The sequence below is a fragment of the Pneumocystis jirovecii genome (assembly GCF_001477535.1).
Source record: "Pneumocystis jirovecii RU7 chromosome Unknown supercont1.19, whole genome shotgun sequence".
NCBI lineage: Eukaryota > Fungi > Ascomycota > Pneumocystomycetes > Pneumocystales > Pneumocystaceae > Pneumocystis > Pneumocystis jirovecii.
Genome location: NW_017264793.1, coordinates 42,770 through 57,509, shown reverse-complemented (window position 1 = coordinate 57,509; position 14,740 = coordinate 42,770). Strand labels below are relative to the sequence as shown.

Below are 14,740 nucleotides of genomic sequence, written 5' to 3'. Positions count from 1 at the left end.
AATATACTTTTTTAGATTATGTTGATATTCATTAATTAAATTTTTAGAGTTTCCTACTAAAGATATAAAAATTTATATTTTTGAATTTTAAGAATTTTTTATAAATAATTTTTTTGATATAAAACTGTTTATATTTTCATAAAATGTATTAGATTTTGATGAAAATAATTGTTAAAAGTAAGTTTATTTATTTATTTATATTTAAAGGATATGTATGTTTTTAGAATAGTAAAACTGAATTGGAATATTTGGAAAATTATTTTATAAGAAAATTATTTTATAATTTTATAAATAAAAATTTTATTCTAAATTTTAGTATTTTTTAGGGTTTTATATCGTTTTAAAATATGAAAAAATATATTTAGAATTATGAAATATTTTTATACTTTATTTTTATTTATGATTTATTGTTTTTTGATTTATTGTTTTTGAAAAAAATCGTTATTTTATATTAGTTTTCTTAAAAAAACATAGAATTATTTTTTTATTTCATAGTATAAAGATAAAAAATTAAATTCTCATAGTTCTAAAATTACAAAGATTATTAAATATATTTTATAGTGTGTATAATAAATGATTTATGCATGAAAATTAAACATGAAATTTATGTATAAACAATATATATATTATTATAGAATTTCCGTATATCCAATATTATTAAAAAAGGATTTTGTTAAATAGCATTTTAAACTTATACAAGATGGGCACAATAATTCAAGCTGCGTACTGCTTTTTCTTCCATTAGTTAAATGATTTTTAAGTATATCAGCCATTCCTCGGATAAAAGTAAAATTATTATTCAAACTGCTTACTCGCTTTATACCATTAAACCCAGATCTTTTAGCATTAGCAATATATTGAAGATCTAATTCTAAAGAAATGGTAAGATAAATATATTTATAATATTATTAATTTACCAAATAAAGTTTCAATATGATCACTAACAAATGAAACTGGGACCAAAATAATATTCTGTTTTCCCATTTTTGTAAAACTATTTATAACGTGATTTGTTTGAGGACCTAGCCATGTGGATGGTCCAACTTGAGATTGCCAAACAAGCCGATAAGGATTAGAAAAGTTTAACTTCTCCATAACAGCATAAACTGTTGCAGCAACTTCCAGTGGATATGGGTCGCCACGGTTTACAATGCTAATAAATAATTAGCTTTAAAAATTATTATTAATTAAATTATAATTACCTCATTGGTAAAGAATGAGCAGTAAATAATATAATTACATCATTTCTATCATTTTCTGGGTATGTTTTCAACGTTTCTATAATATTATCTTTAAAAGCATCAATGAGTCCACAATGCGTTGGCCAACGATCTACAACACTCCAGCGAATCTGATTATGTGTATCAAGTTTTTGAATTTGATAATATAATTCATTAAGACTAGACCCTGTAGTAGAGCATGAATATTGTGGATAAAGAGTAAATGCTACAGCATTAGTTATATTGTTATTTAACATTTCCAGTATGACAGATTCTGTTAATGGTGCAGAATATCGAAAAGCAACATAAGGTTTATGAGGAGCTATAATATCAATATATTTCAATAAATAGGTTTTTTTTTGCAAAATTTATAAAAAATCATACCTGTTCTTGGGCTTATTTCATCAAGTATTTTACACACTTCTTGTGCTTGGAGTTCACTCCATTTATGGATTGGACTCCCTCCACCTATTTTTTTATAATAGTTTGACACCTTAGGTGCTCTTATTTTTGCAATGATAGATCCAAGCCATTTCTGCATTGATCCAAGTGGAATTAAATCACTGTCTGTAAAAATTCGAAATAAGAAATCCTTAACTTCAGAGAGTTTAGATGGTCCACCCATATTTAAAAAAACAATTCCCTAATTAATTATATTAGTTTAAATTATTAAAAAGGATGGTTTAATAAAGGATTTACAGTAGGGCCATTAGAGTGTTTTGTTTTTGTTGTTAAATTTATAGAAAAAACAAAAGAATTCAAACGCAATTTAGGCTTATAGAATTTGTTATTAAAAATATTTCTTGTGAATCTTGAAGAGTTAATCATTATTTCAGTTATCAGTTATTCCTCCATAGATATATTTAAAAAATAAAAAATTGCTTGAGATTTAATCAATTTCGATAAATATATTTTTTAAAATTGATTTAAAATTTTAATTATGAAATTTTAAAAAAATTTTAAAAATAAATATATGATCTATATATGATTTAAAAAGAACATTTTACTTTTTTTGTATAATTTTTAAAAATTAAAGCTATTTAGTTCTTGGTGTTAGAAGATATTTAGTATTATTAAATCATATATAAATTAATATGCACTTTTTTTTTATTTACTCAGAAGACATAAGTGTTGCTTACTTTGTTTTTAAAAATATAACTAAATTGATAGTCGCTTTTTATATTTTAATACTTTGTTAAATTTATTAAGTTATATATTATTAAATTTTAATTGAATATTAAATAAAAGTATATTCATTAAAAAAAACCATACATTTCAAATTCATGAATTTCTTAATAAAAAAGAAGATAATAAATATTTTATAAATTCATCTATTTATAAATGTTATTAATATAAATATCATTGATAATTTTTTTTTGTTTTAAATAAGTACAAGCTAATATTTTTTGAAAAGTTAAATGGTTATTTTTTGATACTAGATTTTTAAAAATGAATTAATACTAGAACTTAGCTAATGATGTAAATAGTAAAAATAAAATATTTTGAATAATTTTACAAAAAAATAAAAGATAATATATCTGTTTAATTATTTAGTAATTTTATTACAAATGTTTAGAATTTAATGATAATAGATTTAGTGCATTAAACCAAAATTATCTAAGTAGATATTTTATGATATAATATGTTTATATAGAATTTTTATTTTACTGTAATAATAAATATTATAAATAATATTTTAAGATATTAGTTAATACTAAGTAAAAGAAAATATTTTATAGAAATATAAATATTATAAATTTATATGTTTTACTTATAAATTATATTGGTATTATATTTTATTTCTGATGTAAAATATCAACAAATTAAAAAGGTAAAATAAACAATTTTAACAAAGTATGAAAATAATATATAATAGAGAATATTTATTTTAATAATGTAAACTATTTTTAAATCGGTCATAATACTTTTTTATCAAAATCATAACAATGAGAATTTCAAATAATTTCGAAAATTTTTGAATATTGGAAGAATAAGTATTTTAAAATATATAAAAATTAATAAAATGTAGATGATTATTATTTGTAAATAGTATATAAATAAACTAACATGAATAATAAATATAGTAATTTAATATAAATGAGTTATTCTGATTTAAATAGAAATGTAATTTTTTTGTTTAAGTCAATAAATTTATTTTTTTTTGGAATTTAAATCATAGTGTTATTGAAATTTTTGATCTAATTAGTAAATTTAAGACATGTTTTTTTATAAAAAAATTTTCATAAAATATAATTTTTTTAGTTATTAAAAAATAACTTAATTTATTAAAAAATTAATTTTATTAATGTATACTTTTAATAAAGTAATTTTATTTTTTTATTACTTTAATAATAAACATTTATAAAATTCGAATTATTTTAAATATGATTTTTTATTAACTATTATTTAAAATTAAATGTACAACTCTACAATTTAAATATAATAATTTTTTTGTTATAATAATATTCATAATAAATAATTATGAAAAATAAATCAAGTAACATTTTTAAGTATATTTTTATTTAATTGAAAAAAATATAAATTATCTTTTCTAAAATATTTTATATTTAAAAAAAATTAATTAAACTTTCTATTTGATCTTATTTTTTTGATTTTGGAAACTAAAAATTATAGAAAAAAAATAACAATTCTAATTTTAATATTAATTCAAATTATTAAAATAGGTATTATATTTTTTTATAATTTATGTTTAAATTGTTAATATTGTAAATTTAGTAGATAGTTTATTTTTTTAATTTCTAAAAATTTAAATATTTAGTAAACAAGTTAATTTTAAATTATTAAATTTATATTTAAGAGAAAAAGTATATAATCTTTTGTTTTATAAAAATTTTAATTATAAAAATTGAGATTTATGTTATTAAATTTTAATTACTTTATTATTCAAAAAAATTTTAAATAAAAAAATTTTTATAATAACATTAAATATTTCAAAAGAAAAGTTTTACAATCTTTAGAAAAATTTATATTGTTTATAAAACTATAAATATTATTTAAGAACATTAATTAAATAAGGAAACCAAATTGTTAAAAATTGTTTACAATTAATTTTTTGAAATATATAATTATTATTTGTAGATAGATACAGAATTGTTTTGTTAAATTGTAAATTTAATATAATCTTTATGGAATTATGAGTGTTTTTATTGTATTTTTCTAGAAAAATATTATGATTAATAGAATAAATTGAATATATTAAATATTTTTTATTTAAAAAAAACTGTTAGATAGCAATAAAATAATTTTTTTTCATAATACATTTTTAACTTTTTAAAATATGTATTTTAAAATACTTTTGTAATTTACTAAATATTTTAAAAGTGTCAGTGAAATTAAAAACTTAATTTAAAAAATTCTATGCAATTCGTTTAAAATTGTAATATTTTTTATAGATGATTTTTTTACTAGATAGAAATAAAATATTTTTAAAATTTTAAAATATAAATTATTTAATTATATTATTGAAGTTATAATTGATAAATCAAATTTTATTATTTAATTTTTGGAAAAATTGATCTTAAAAATAATTAAAACTAACCAAAATTTTAAACATATAATTAAATTAATTTTAAAAATTTAAAAGTTAAATTCAAAAATCTAAATTAAAAAACTTATTGATATTTTATATTAAAATAAATAAATTATGAATTTATTAGAGCAAGTTTTATGGATAATCAATAATTATAATTCATTTATATTTATATTTTTTATTTTGAATATAATATATATGATTGTTTAAAAATGACAAAAAATTAATTTAATAAATGAAATTATTTAAAATATTTTTAGAGTTAAAAATACTTTATATTTAAATTAAAACTACTAAAATTAACAAAATATAAATAAAAATTTATATAAAGTATATAAGTATCTTACAAATGTCTTAAAAAAGTAAACATAGAATTTTAATTTTAATATTATCATAGAAATATACATAAATAAAATTAGCTAGTTTTAAATCTATATTAAAAGCTAAATAACAGTACTATTCTCGATTTAACAAATTTGTAAAGATTCTGAAATAAAATATCTATAAAACAATATAAGTTCTGAAATATACCAATTACTACTAAAAAATAATATTTTAAATAAAATACAAATTCGAGTGATTCAATTTCTTAACCTTAAGAATCAATAAATTAAATATTGATTTTTTTAAAAAGTAGTTATATTTTTTTATAAAAAATATGATATTAAATATATGAAGCTAGTAAGTTTGGTATTGTAAAAATTTTTTACACAATTTATTTTCAAATAAAGATTCATTCCTTTTAAATTATTCAATTTATATTATTTAATCTCTAGCTCCTCACTATCATCACTAGAAATAAACTCTTCGTCCCATTTATTAACCCTTTTACTAGTTTTACTCGTCGACAAGCTCAGCACTTTCGAATATATAGAATTTGTATTTTGTTCCTTATTGATATTTGAAGGATTATCCGTAATATTAAAGCCATTCATTGATGTTATTTTTGAATTATATTCTGATTTCTCCATTACTAATTTTACTGTATTTTTTACGTCATCAATCATCATTTCATTCTTTTCTAAATATTTGTTATCATCAAACTTGATTCTTTGAGAAAGAGGCTTTGCATCAATAATTGCTTGGAGTCTTCGTTTTCGTTTTGCTAAAATTTCACGTTTTTGTACTGATGCGGTTTCTATATATTTTGCCAATCTATAAATTTTAAAATATAGTATTTTTTACAAAAACTATTACTCTTCTTCTTCTTTAATTTTACGTATTCTTCTTCCATTCAAATCCCTACAACTTAACTTGTTTTCTTCTTCACCACGCTTTTTCCTACTACTCATACGACCTCCTGCTGCACGAAGCTGAGATCCAAAGCCACCTTTGCCTCCTAAAATCCTTGGAACATACCTAAACATACAAAAATCTTTGCCATTTGAATATTGGCTATGATTTAACAATGATATTAAAGTTTCTTCAGGGTAAATTGGTCTACCAGAAAAATGTGATAATAGATAATTTCCAGAAGGAAAAATTACTGATAAATAGTCTTCAAGATTTTTGATAGTTGAAGTGTCAGAGAGAACAACAGATACTGTCTTAAATGGCGGAAAAGTTGTTATAATATTATTGATCATTTTATTTAATTATCGCTAAATGTTAAAAAATACGTTACATAAAATTAAATTCAAAATATTTTTATTACCGACAAACTAAAATAAATTATATTAGATTAGATAATTAATCTTTGGTTTTTTATCTTTAGCAGTTAAAAGTATAAGTTGTAAGAAAAAAATCATTCAACACTAAGCAAAGCAAGATTAACAGCTTTTGCAAACTTCTTCAGTGCCTTTTTATAATCCATATTTTGATTTATTTCTAAAAAGGTGTTTGAAGCAGCATTTGTAATTGCTGCTTTAGCAAGATTTGTTTCATGATCATATTCATTTCCTATTATCCAAAACGTTAATACAGCAATTCAAATAAAGAAAATGCATTTCACTGTATTTAAAAACTTCTGAAGACTTTGTACTTATCAAATCCTCAAGTATCGTTCGATAATCCATTAAAATAGAAAGAAAAGATGAAATATTTTCCTTTTTTCCTCAGAAAAACAAAAAAAAATAGAAAAAATACTTTTAATATACCTGCATCTGAAACATGTTCTTCATCCTCTAACGCCAAAATATCTCCAATTAATGCTTTAAATTTATGATCATTTGTGCATCTACCTATTCATCAATATCTATTTTGCTTTTGATGAAATCCTTTTACTTCTCCTCTTTTGCAGTTTTTATAAGCATTTTTATCCGTTTAAATGTATCATTCTGCAGAGAAACAAACCCTTCTAAGTACAATTTCGTTGATGTTTCTTGCAAAGGCCGTGCTGTCCATTGTTAACAAAACCACACATATAATTCCTTTTTCAAACATAACCGTCTAGAATCTATGGATCTAAGAGTAATATAATGAATAAATATGTCTCTATTGACAAAATCATAGACCTACAGTTCTTCATGATCACTACTTATACTTTCTGAAGACAATGATGTATATTTTTTAGGTTGTATGCGCCTTTTTTTTGCTAAATTATACACTTTAATCTTATTTCAATCACTTCTAAGTTTAAACTTACTATTATCTTTTTGATTCTTGTGTTGTATGCGCTTTTTCATTTTTTACGTGCACGCTGCTTCAAGTTTCTTCGAAAATTAGCTGTTTTTCCAGGCTCAAAGTAGCAACCGTAAATGCCTTAATTTACCTAACTTGTGTAAATATTTATAAAGCACCAACAACTAGTGCATATACACACTAAATAGAAGCATATATATAGCAAATATACAAATTACAATGCTACTTTGCAGCAAAATATTCAATATTCCCTAAAACTTTACCCAATTTTTGTCTAAGTTTTGCTTGTATATTCTAATGGTATAATAATAAAAGTGATAAAGCACATAAGTCTATTGAACAGACAAAACATAAGTTTGGGATGATATAAATTGCAAATGCACAGAAAAATAAATTAAAATGTAGATAAATAGCAATGCTTTATACTGCAAAAATGCGTTTTTTATATAAAAACTATCCTTATTTTTCTATCACTCAATATCATGTTTTGCGGGGCCTTTTTAAAACCTCGAATGATGCATTTTTTATTCATCGGCAGAGGTGCCAATTAAAATAAAAAGTAAAACAACAGCCCGTTTAGGGCTGAATGGCACAGATTTGCAGCAAACTGTTGAAAAAACAGGCACTGACCCTCAGAAAAAGAGGGCTTAGAATGAAATTTAGGGGAATTTAATTAAGTATTGATATATTTATTGGGTTAGTATATAAATTTTATATAACGACGATTGGCGTGATTTTATAATATAAATTTAATAAAGTAGCTAATGAAGGCAGGTAGGAGTCATCGGTATCAAACAAGCATTGATTAGCGGATTATTACGTTATTTTTCTTTAATATTTTCAAAACAAGGAAAAAGTTTTTAGCCGCTAGTTTACATATAACCTTAATTGAAAAACGGGTATTTGAGGATGGAGAATATTCAAATAGGGGGTAGTGAGGGAAAGCAGGCATGTAAAAGCCAAACAATTACACTTATGCTTTGTCCAGACTCTATTTTGCTTCCTATGTCCAATCGTGCAAAAGAGATGCAAAAAATTATAGAACACAATTCAGTATTTTTTTCTAATATTCTTTCAAATTTGTCAAAAGACATTCGTCGAAACTTGGAAACATTATGGACAATGGTTGACAGAGATTGCATGGACGACCTTCAATGGTTACAAAATGTCAAACAAATTTTATCTAAATCAGCTGCAGACGAGTATTTTTGGAAAAAATGGTGTTGTATTGTTGGCTGTGATGAAGAGAATTTTCACAATTACTATCTCAGAATTCCGCAAAATAAAAGTTGTGAAAGCTTAATTAATAAAAAAAATATTGAGACCAGAGCATTACGTTTAACTCAGCCTACGTTTGTTAATAAAATAATGCCCAAAAATAATTAATTTAATTCTATTGTAAACCTTATCATAAAAAATATAATATTTTATTGTTAAGTTTTTTTAATGGTTTATAATTAATTTACTTGAAGGTTTGTGATACATGATTTTAGAGAGTTATTAACGTTCTATTTAAGTGCTTTGATTCATGTTTCTTATGGTATATTGAAGTTTGAACTAATAAAAAGTAAAGATTAAATTATGGAATACGTTTTTATAAGTTATTTGGTCTTGTCGAATTCTATTTGTTATTATCAAATATAAAAACCATACGTAGTTTTTAGATTTTTTGCCTTTTTATGTTTATTAAAACAAAAAAGGTTAAATATAAATAACAGTTATTCAAAAGGTTAATCGTTAATTGTCAATTGTCGCAAATTTGACAATTTAGTTTCATTTTCTAATAATGCGGCACCTTATTACTTAACATATATTTCATAAGAGACATAATGTGTTTTTAAATACTTCTTAAGGTTTAATAAATTATGAAAATTAATATTATATTTTTACTTAATTTTATATTTAAAGGACTTTTGCTTTAATAAATTTTAAACCCAAAAAAATAGAGAAATTATAATCTAAAACTATTTTTTACAAAATTTTATTAATAAATTCTTTTTTTTTTATGATTTAATATTTCAAAGTCATGTGTTAAAAATTTCCAATACGAACGACTTTTTAAAAAAAAATTAAAAAGGTAAGAATATTTATAAAAGAATCAGTAAATAATTTGGAAATTTAAATCAAAATATTAGTACTTGGAATATTATTTTGACTATGTTTTTTGCAATACTTTTAATAAAATATAAACAAATGATTTAGTATTTAATTTTGAATAGTTTACTAATAAATTTATTTTATAGGGTCTGAATAATATTGCTAGAAATGATTATTCCTAAGAATAATCGTAAAAAGGTACGTAAAAAGAAATATATTTTGTTTTTTTTTTTAATTATCTTAACAGATATATGAGCTTTTATTTAAAGGTATAAAGATAATAATAATATTTTTAATATGCATTATTAGATGGGACTCTTGTTGCAAAAAAAGATTTCAATGCGCCTAGTTCGGTAGAGCTTCAAAGTGTTCCTAATCTTCAAGTCATTAAAGCATGTCAATCACTTACATCAAGAGGCTATCTGAAAACTCAATTTTCATGGCAATATTATTATTATACTCTTACAAATGAAGGAATTGATTATTTGAGGGAGTGGCTACATCTTCCAAATGAAGCTATACCAAACATATGTAAAAGGCATCCACGTCAACAAATTACTCGTATGCCCCGTATTGATAGTCATCGATTAAGAAATGATAAATACGACTATAGACGTCGTGATTATAGTGAAAAAAAAGAAGGGAACAGTGAGTATACCTTTATACTTGTATTATTGCTTAACAGAATTAGCTGCACCTGGCGATTTTATTCCTACTTTTAGAAGTGGAACGGAACGGGGGTATATTGCTGCTTAATTTTGAATTAAAACATCTATATACTACATCATTGATGTATATAATTGGTTACATTTCAGAGGTGTACAATCCTTAATTAAATTTACCATAAAACATAGAATTAGATGAATCAGAAAACAATGTTTTTGTATTAATATTATAAAACATTAAAAACTAATACTATCACTTTTTTAAAGGGAAAAGAGCCTGTTTGACCAACCATTTATTTTATTTTTTGTTCATTTGTTTATACAGTTATATAATTACTTAAGCAGTTGCATTTTTCACTGTTTCTTCATTAATTGTAAAAAATTACCTAAACATGTCTTACAATAAGTAATAATATCATTACGATCAGAAGGCTTCTTAAAACCAGGAAACACCATCTAAAATCATTAAAAAAATCATAGTAAATTATTTTAAGTATACTTTTGTTCCGGGGATGTATTTTTTAGGATTTTCAAGATATTCATACAATGTTTCTTCAGACCAAGTTATTGCTTTAGATTTATTGGCTTCAGAATATTGGTAACCCTCTGCTTGACCAGTTTTTCTTCCAAAAATACCATGGCTAAGATATATTAATAATAAAATTAAACGGATCAATTTATTAATTACAGATTCGGTCCAACCTATTTGAAAGATTAAAAAACACATAAAAACATAGATCAGAAAAGATCTTTACCTTATGAGGGCCACCTTTTTCTAATGTATGGCACTGTGCACAACGAGTTTTAAATAATTTGGCACCTTTTTCAGCTACAAAATTTAAGATAAATTTAAAATCAAAAAATATCAACTGACCGTCTCCTGTTGAAAATCCCATAGTTTTTCTTTAATATTTTGTTGATTAAACAGGCTAAAATTAGTTAATAATTAAAATTTGGAAAATTCAAGATTAAAGTTAAAACGCTACGTAGAAATCTTTTAACGAGATAAAGCATGATTATTAAGCACGTATTAAGAGAGAGTCTAATAAAATACATAAAGAAAAAAAAAAAGGACAAATGCTTAACAAATTAAATCAAAAATGCATATGTATGGAATGGAATAAGATGAAAAGCTAATATAAGTAAAAACATTTATATATAAATATCGTAGTAAGAGAAACGGTTTGAAAAAAATCACAAGGTAAAATATTGTAAAAATATACATATTAATTCATTCATTTTAACCCAAACCCTTCTGAATCAGAAATGGCAGTAATAAGGAATTTGTAAAGTTTCTGATGTGTTTTATAACGATAAAGACATAATTGATTAAAACCTATATAATATATTAAAATAAAAAATATAAATTAATATATTAAATCACATGTGTGCGCGATAGGATATCTATCACAATCATTTCCAAGAATAGAAATTTTAAATGAAAGATTAGCAGCACCTGTAGCAGGAATACGATCTGATCCTGTAACAAAAGCAAGTAATTTTCTTTGCAAAATGGGTTTCATTTCTTTAAAAATAGACCAAAACCTAAAACTCTTATCAATAACTTTATTTTACATATTTTCAAACATACCATTCTATAACACTTTCTTCTTCAGGATTGATTTCTAATGAATTTAAACTATCATATACTGTAACTGAACGTAATTGATCAACATCAAGGCTTTCTGGAGAACCTCGTATAAGAAGTTCTATTTCTTCTGGTCTAAAAAGCGAAAGTGCATTTCCTCCACATACATGATAAAATCCTCGTTTAAATGGCTCAAATTGTTTTGAAATGGACGTATTCAAAATAAAACTGGTATATCGCTTAACATATTCTATAAAATATTAAAACAATATAATAAAAAAATAAAAAAGAACCTTCTCTATTTAAATTAGTAACTGCAATTTTTTCTCCATTTTTACAAAGAGGTAATCGATAAACATTTCCAAAAGCTTCATACTCTCCTACAAAATCTCTACAAAAAGTATCCTCTACATTGCCTTCAAATGTTAACAAATGTTGAAATCCTTTAACCAAACTAGGACGGAAAACTTTTAAATCATCTAATCCACAGGGAATATCTAATAACTTTTTATAACAAGCTAAAGGAAAATGAATATCAAGAATAGTAGAGTTATAAATAGCAAGTCCGAGAACAACTCCAACAAGAAAATATTGGTCAGATGACTCAAAAGAAGCAGGATTAAACCAGCAGTAATTTGTTTCCTCATTCCAAACAAACATTCCTAAAATATTAACAATAATATTTTTATTATATAAAATTATACCATAAAGAGGATCAAATACTTCTCTACAAAGCAATAGAAACCATTCTTTTCGAAGTCCTCCTATATCTACACCATCTTCTCCAACAAATTCAATTCTTAGACTTTTTTTAAGATCCATTTCATTATTACTAATTTGTCTAAGACTGTCTTCAATAATACATTCTCTTCTCACACGAAGAACTAAATGTGGAGTAATATGTCGTTTTTGAAAAATACTAGAAAAAAAAGCCTCTCTTGCTTTTACTTCCATCTGACGTTTAGCATCATATTCCATAATATTGATTTTTGCACCCATAGAAAGTAAAAAAGGATATTGACAAAATGAAAACTTTGATAACTTTCGCTCCCATGCATCAAAGTCCGTAATCAAATCAATATAATCAACCTTATTTGTTTAATATATAATAAAATAACGCAAAACTAAATACCATGGTATTATAAAATTCTGAAAGAAGAAAGGTGGATTTTTTATTATTAGATGCAACTATTAAAGATTAGATAAAATAAAATATAAAAAAACATACATAGCAAAGCCATCATCTTTGTAGCTGCTTTGATCCCCCAATCAGTAGTGTATTTACTTTGATTATCATGTTCTCGAGTATATTTACTAAGCCGTTTGGAAATAAAGCTATTACAAAGCTGTATTTTTTTACATAAAATATCCGTATTATAATTAGAAAACCAATTAACAATATAATGGTGAATATCATTTGATAAACTACTAATATAACCAAATGTACGTTTAATAATATCATTACATTCGTTTTTATAAGTATATAGAAAAAAAAAAGGATTTTCAAGGATAATAAGAAGAAATAAAACATCTGAAGGCTTTTTAAGTGGTTGACCAATACGCTTAAGAAGGATATTTATTGATTTGAGTAAAACTTCAATAAGATGACTTGGAAGAGTTGACATGACATCATAAAAAGTCCTGACCTGAAACAAATCTACAGAACTATCTGTCAAGGAAATATTTATTCCCTATACAACACAATAAATACGTAAATAGTAATAATTCGTGAACAAATACATTAGAAAAAGATGTATTTAATGTTTTCCATGATGAAAATGTAGCAATAAGTACATCCTCTAAGAGTTTCCAAGCAGTCTTAACATCTGTTTGATCATTATTTTTACAAATAGTTACTATGTTTTCGAAGTTTGATAAAGAAAGAGGAATAAAGTTATATTTTGGTGGAATAACAGATGATTGTATTAGAACAGGACGTATATCATTGATGGAACCACAAATAGTACCTTATAATGTTAATGTAGTTGAATCAATATAAAAGTATTTTACATCTAAAACAAAAAATATTATTTGGATACTGTAAATTTGAATCGCAACATATACAACGCCCAATAATCTGAAAACATTAATAGATAAATTATTAATAAAAAAAATACCATGGCAGGTTTATACAAAGTGTTAGGAATTAATGGAATTGTTTCAAATGGGAATTTACTCATATTAAATACAAATCCTATCTGACTGTTTGTAGTAATTAAGAGATAAGAGTGCTTGTCATGTTAAAACTTAATGTTTATATGTATTTAATTTATAAATATAAAAAAAATAAAAAAATATATTTATATTTATTGAATGATTTTATATTTAACATAATTACTATTTTTAAATGTAAAAGAGTTAATGCGAAATACAATAATTTTTGAAAAATAATTTTTTGAAACATAGTTTAAGTTAAATATTACAAATATTAAATATAATTTTATTATTTGAGAAATTTTTAATTATAAAAATTCTAAGATTCTTAAATAACTAATCAATTTTATATTTAAATTTTATTAAATAGTTTTTTTTAAAAGGATGTATATAAAAATTTATTGTAATTTTATATTTTATAAAAGAACAAAACATATCTAAGTAAATTTAGAAATTCTTAAATATAAAATCAAAAATATATTTAAAAATCTATTTCTTTTATTTTTTTATAATCAAAATATTAACGTTTTAAATAAAAAAACATTAAATATTTTATAAAGCACAAAAAACTTTTATTTTTAAAATATTTAAAATATAACAAATCAAATCATTCTAGTTAATATTTATTTTATATATTCAAAAGATCATATAAATTATCTAAATTTCATACCAATAAAAGCATTAATTAATGCATTAATCATTTTTGGAGTTAAATATATATACACATTGTAATAAAAAAATGCATCCAAAAATACAAATATATAAATACATACACACATATAAACTTATTTATATATAAGCATATATTTAAATCAATATTACTATTAATAAAATAAAAAATTGATATTAAATAACTTTATTATTAAATAAAAAACACATTGTTAAA

At 22.4% G+C, this 14,740-nt stretch overlaps 7 protein-coding genes across 7 annotated transcripts; 2 read left to right on the top strand and 5 right to left on the bottom strand.

Moving 5' to 3' along the window:
* Window positions 1-629: 629 nt before the first annotated feature.
* Window positions 630-2,048, bottom strand: T551_03639 (ferrochelatase; the record flags this gene model as incomplete). The annotated part of the gene is made up of 5 exons (XM_018375902.1): window positions 630-871; window positions 918-1,153; window positions 1,203-1,542; window positions 1,605-1,863; window positions 1,920-2,048. The coding sequence occupies 5 exons, from the start codon at window positions 2,046-2,048 to the stop codon at window positions 630-632; spliced, it is 1,206 nt and encodes a 401-aa protein (XP_018227912.1).
* A 3,483-nt stretch (window positions 2,049-5,531) lies between these two features.
* T551_03638 (uncharacterized protein) lies at window positions 5,532-6,356 on the bottom strand (the record flags this gene model as incomplete). The annotated part of the gene is made up of 2 exons (XM_018375901.1): window positions 5,532-5,925; window positions 5,968-6,356. The coding sequence occupies 2 exons, from the start codon at window positions 6,354-6,356 to the stop codon at window positions 5,532-5,534; spliced, it is 783 nt and encodes a 260-aa protein (XP_018227911.1).
* A 158-nt stretch (window positions 6,357-6,514) lies between these two features.
* Window positions 6,515-7,394, bottom strand: T551_03637 (uncharacterized protein; the record flags this gene model as incomplete). The annotated part of the gene is made up of 7 exons (XM_018375900.1): window positions 6,515-6,669; window positions 6,722-6,815; window positions 6,856-6,946; window positions 6,994-7,105; window positions 7,151-7,173; window positions 7,228-7,303; window positions 7,355-7,394. 7 exons carry the CDS (start codon window positions 7,392-7,394, stop codon window positions 6,515-6,517), a joined length of 591 nt encoding a protein of 196 aa, XP_018227910.1.
* Window positions 7,395-8,259: 865 nt separating this feature from the next.
* On the top strand, window positions 8,260-8,736 carry T551_03636 (uncharacterized protein; the record flags this gene model as incomplete). The annotated part of the gene is made up of 1 exon (XM_018375899.1): window positions 8,260-8,736. One exon carries the CDS (start codon window positions 8,260-8,262, stop codon window positions 8,734-8,736), a length of 477 nt encoding a protein of 158 aa, XP_018227909.1.
* Window positions 8,737-9,470: 734 nt separating this feature from the next.
* On the top strand, window positions 9,471-10,399 carry T551_03635 (uncharacterized protein). The gene is made up of 4 exons (XM_018375898.1): window positions 9,471-9,645; window positions 9,695-9,716; window positions 9,757-10,095; window positions 10,139-10,399. The coding sequence occupies exons 1-4, from the start codon at window positions 9,616-9,618 to the stop codon at window positions 10,201-10,203; spliced, it is 456 nt and encodes a 151-aa protein (XP_018227908.1). The 5' UTR covers window positions 9,471-9,615; the 3' UTR covers window positions 10,204-10,399.
* Window positions 10,400-10,466: 67 nt separating this feature from the next.
* On the bottom strand, window positions 10,467-11,008 carry T551_03634 (cytochrome c; the record flags this gene model as incomplete). The annotated part of the gene is made up of 5 exons (XM_018375897.1): window positions 10,467-10,568; window positions 10,612-10,753; window positions 10,801-10,814; window positions 10,868-10,941; window positions 10,987-11,008. 5 exons carry the CDS (start codon window positions 11,006-11,008, stop codon window positions 10,467-10,469), a joined length of 354 nt encoding a protein of 117 aa, XP_018227907.1.
* A 339-nt stretch (window positions 11,009-11,347) lies between these two features.
* Window positions 11,348-13,880, bottom strand: T551_03633 (uncharacterized protein; the record flags this gene model as incomplete). The annotated part of the gene is made up of 10 exons (XM_018375896.1): window positions 11,348-11,448; window positions 11,497-11,657; window positions 11,704-11,950; window positions 11,994-12,362; window positions 12,405-12,789; window positions 12,833-12,888; window positions 12,929-13,365; window positions 13,412-13,667; window positions 13,711-13,777; window positions 13,818-13,880. The coding sequence occupies 10 exons, from the start codon at window positions 13,878-13,880 to the stop codon at window positions 11,348-11,350; spliced, it is 2,142 nt and encodes a 713-aa protein (XP_018227906.1).
* Between the last annotated feature and the right edge of the window lie 860 nt (window positions 13,881-14,740).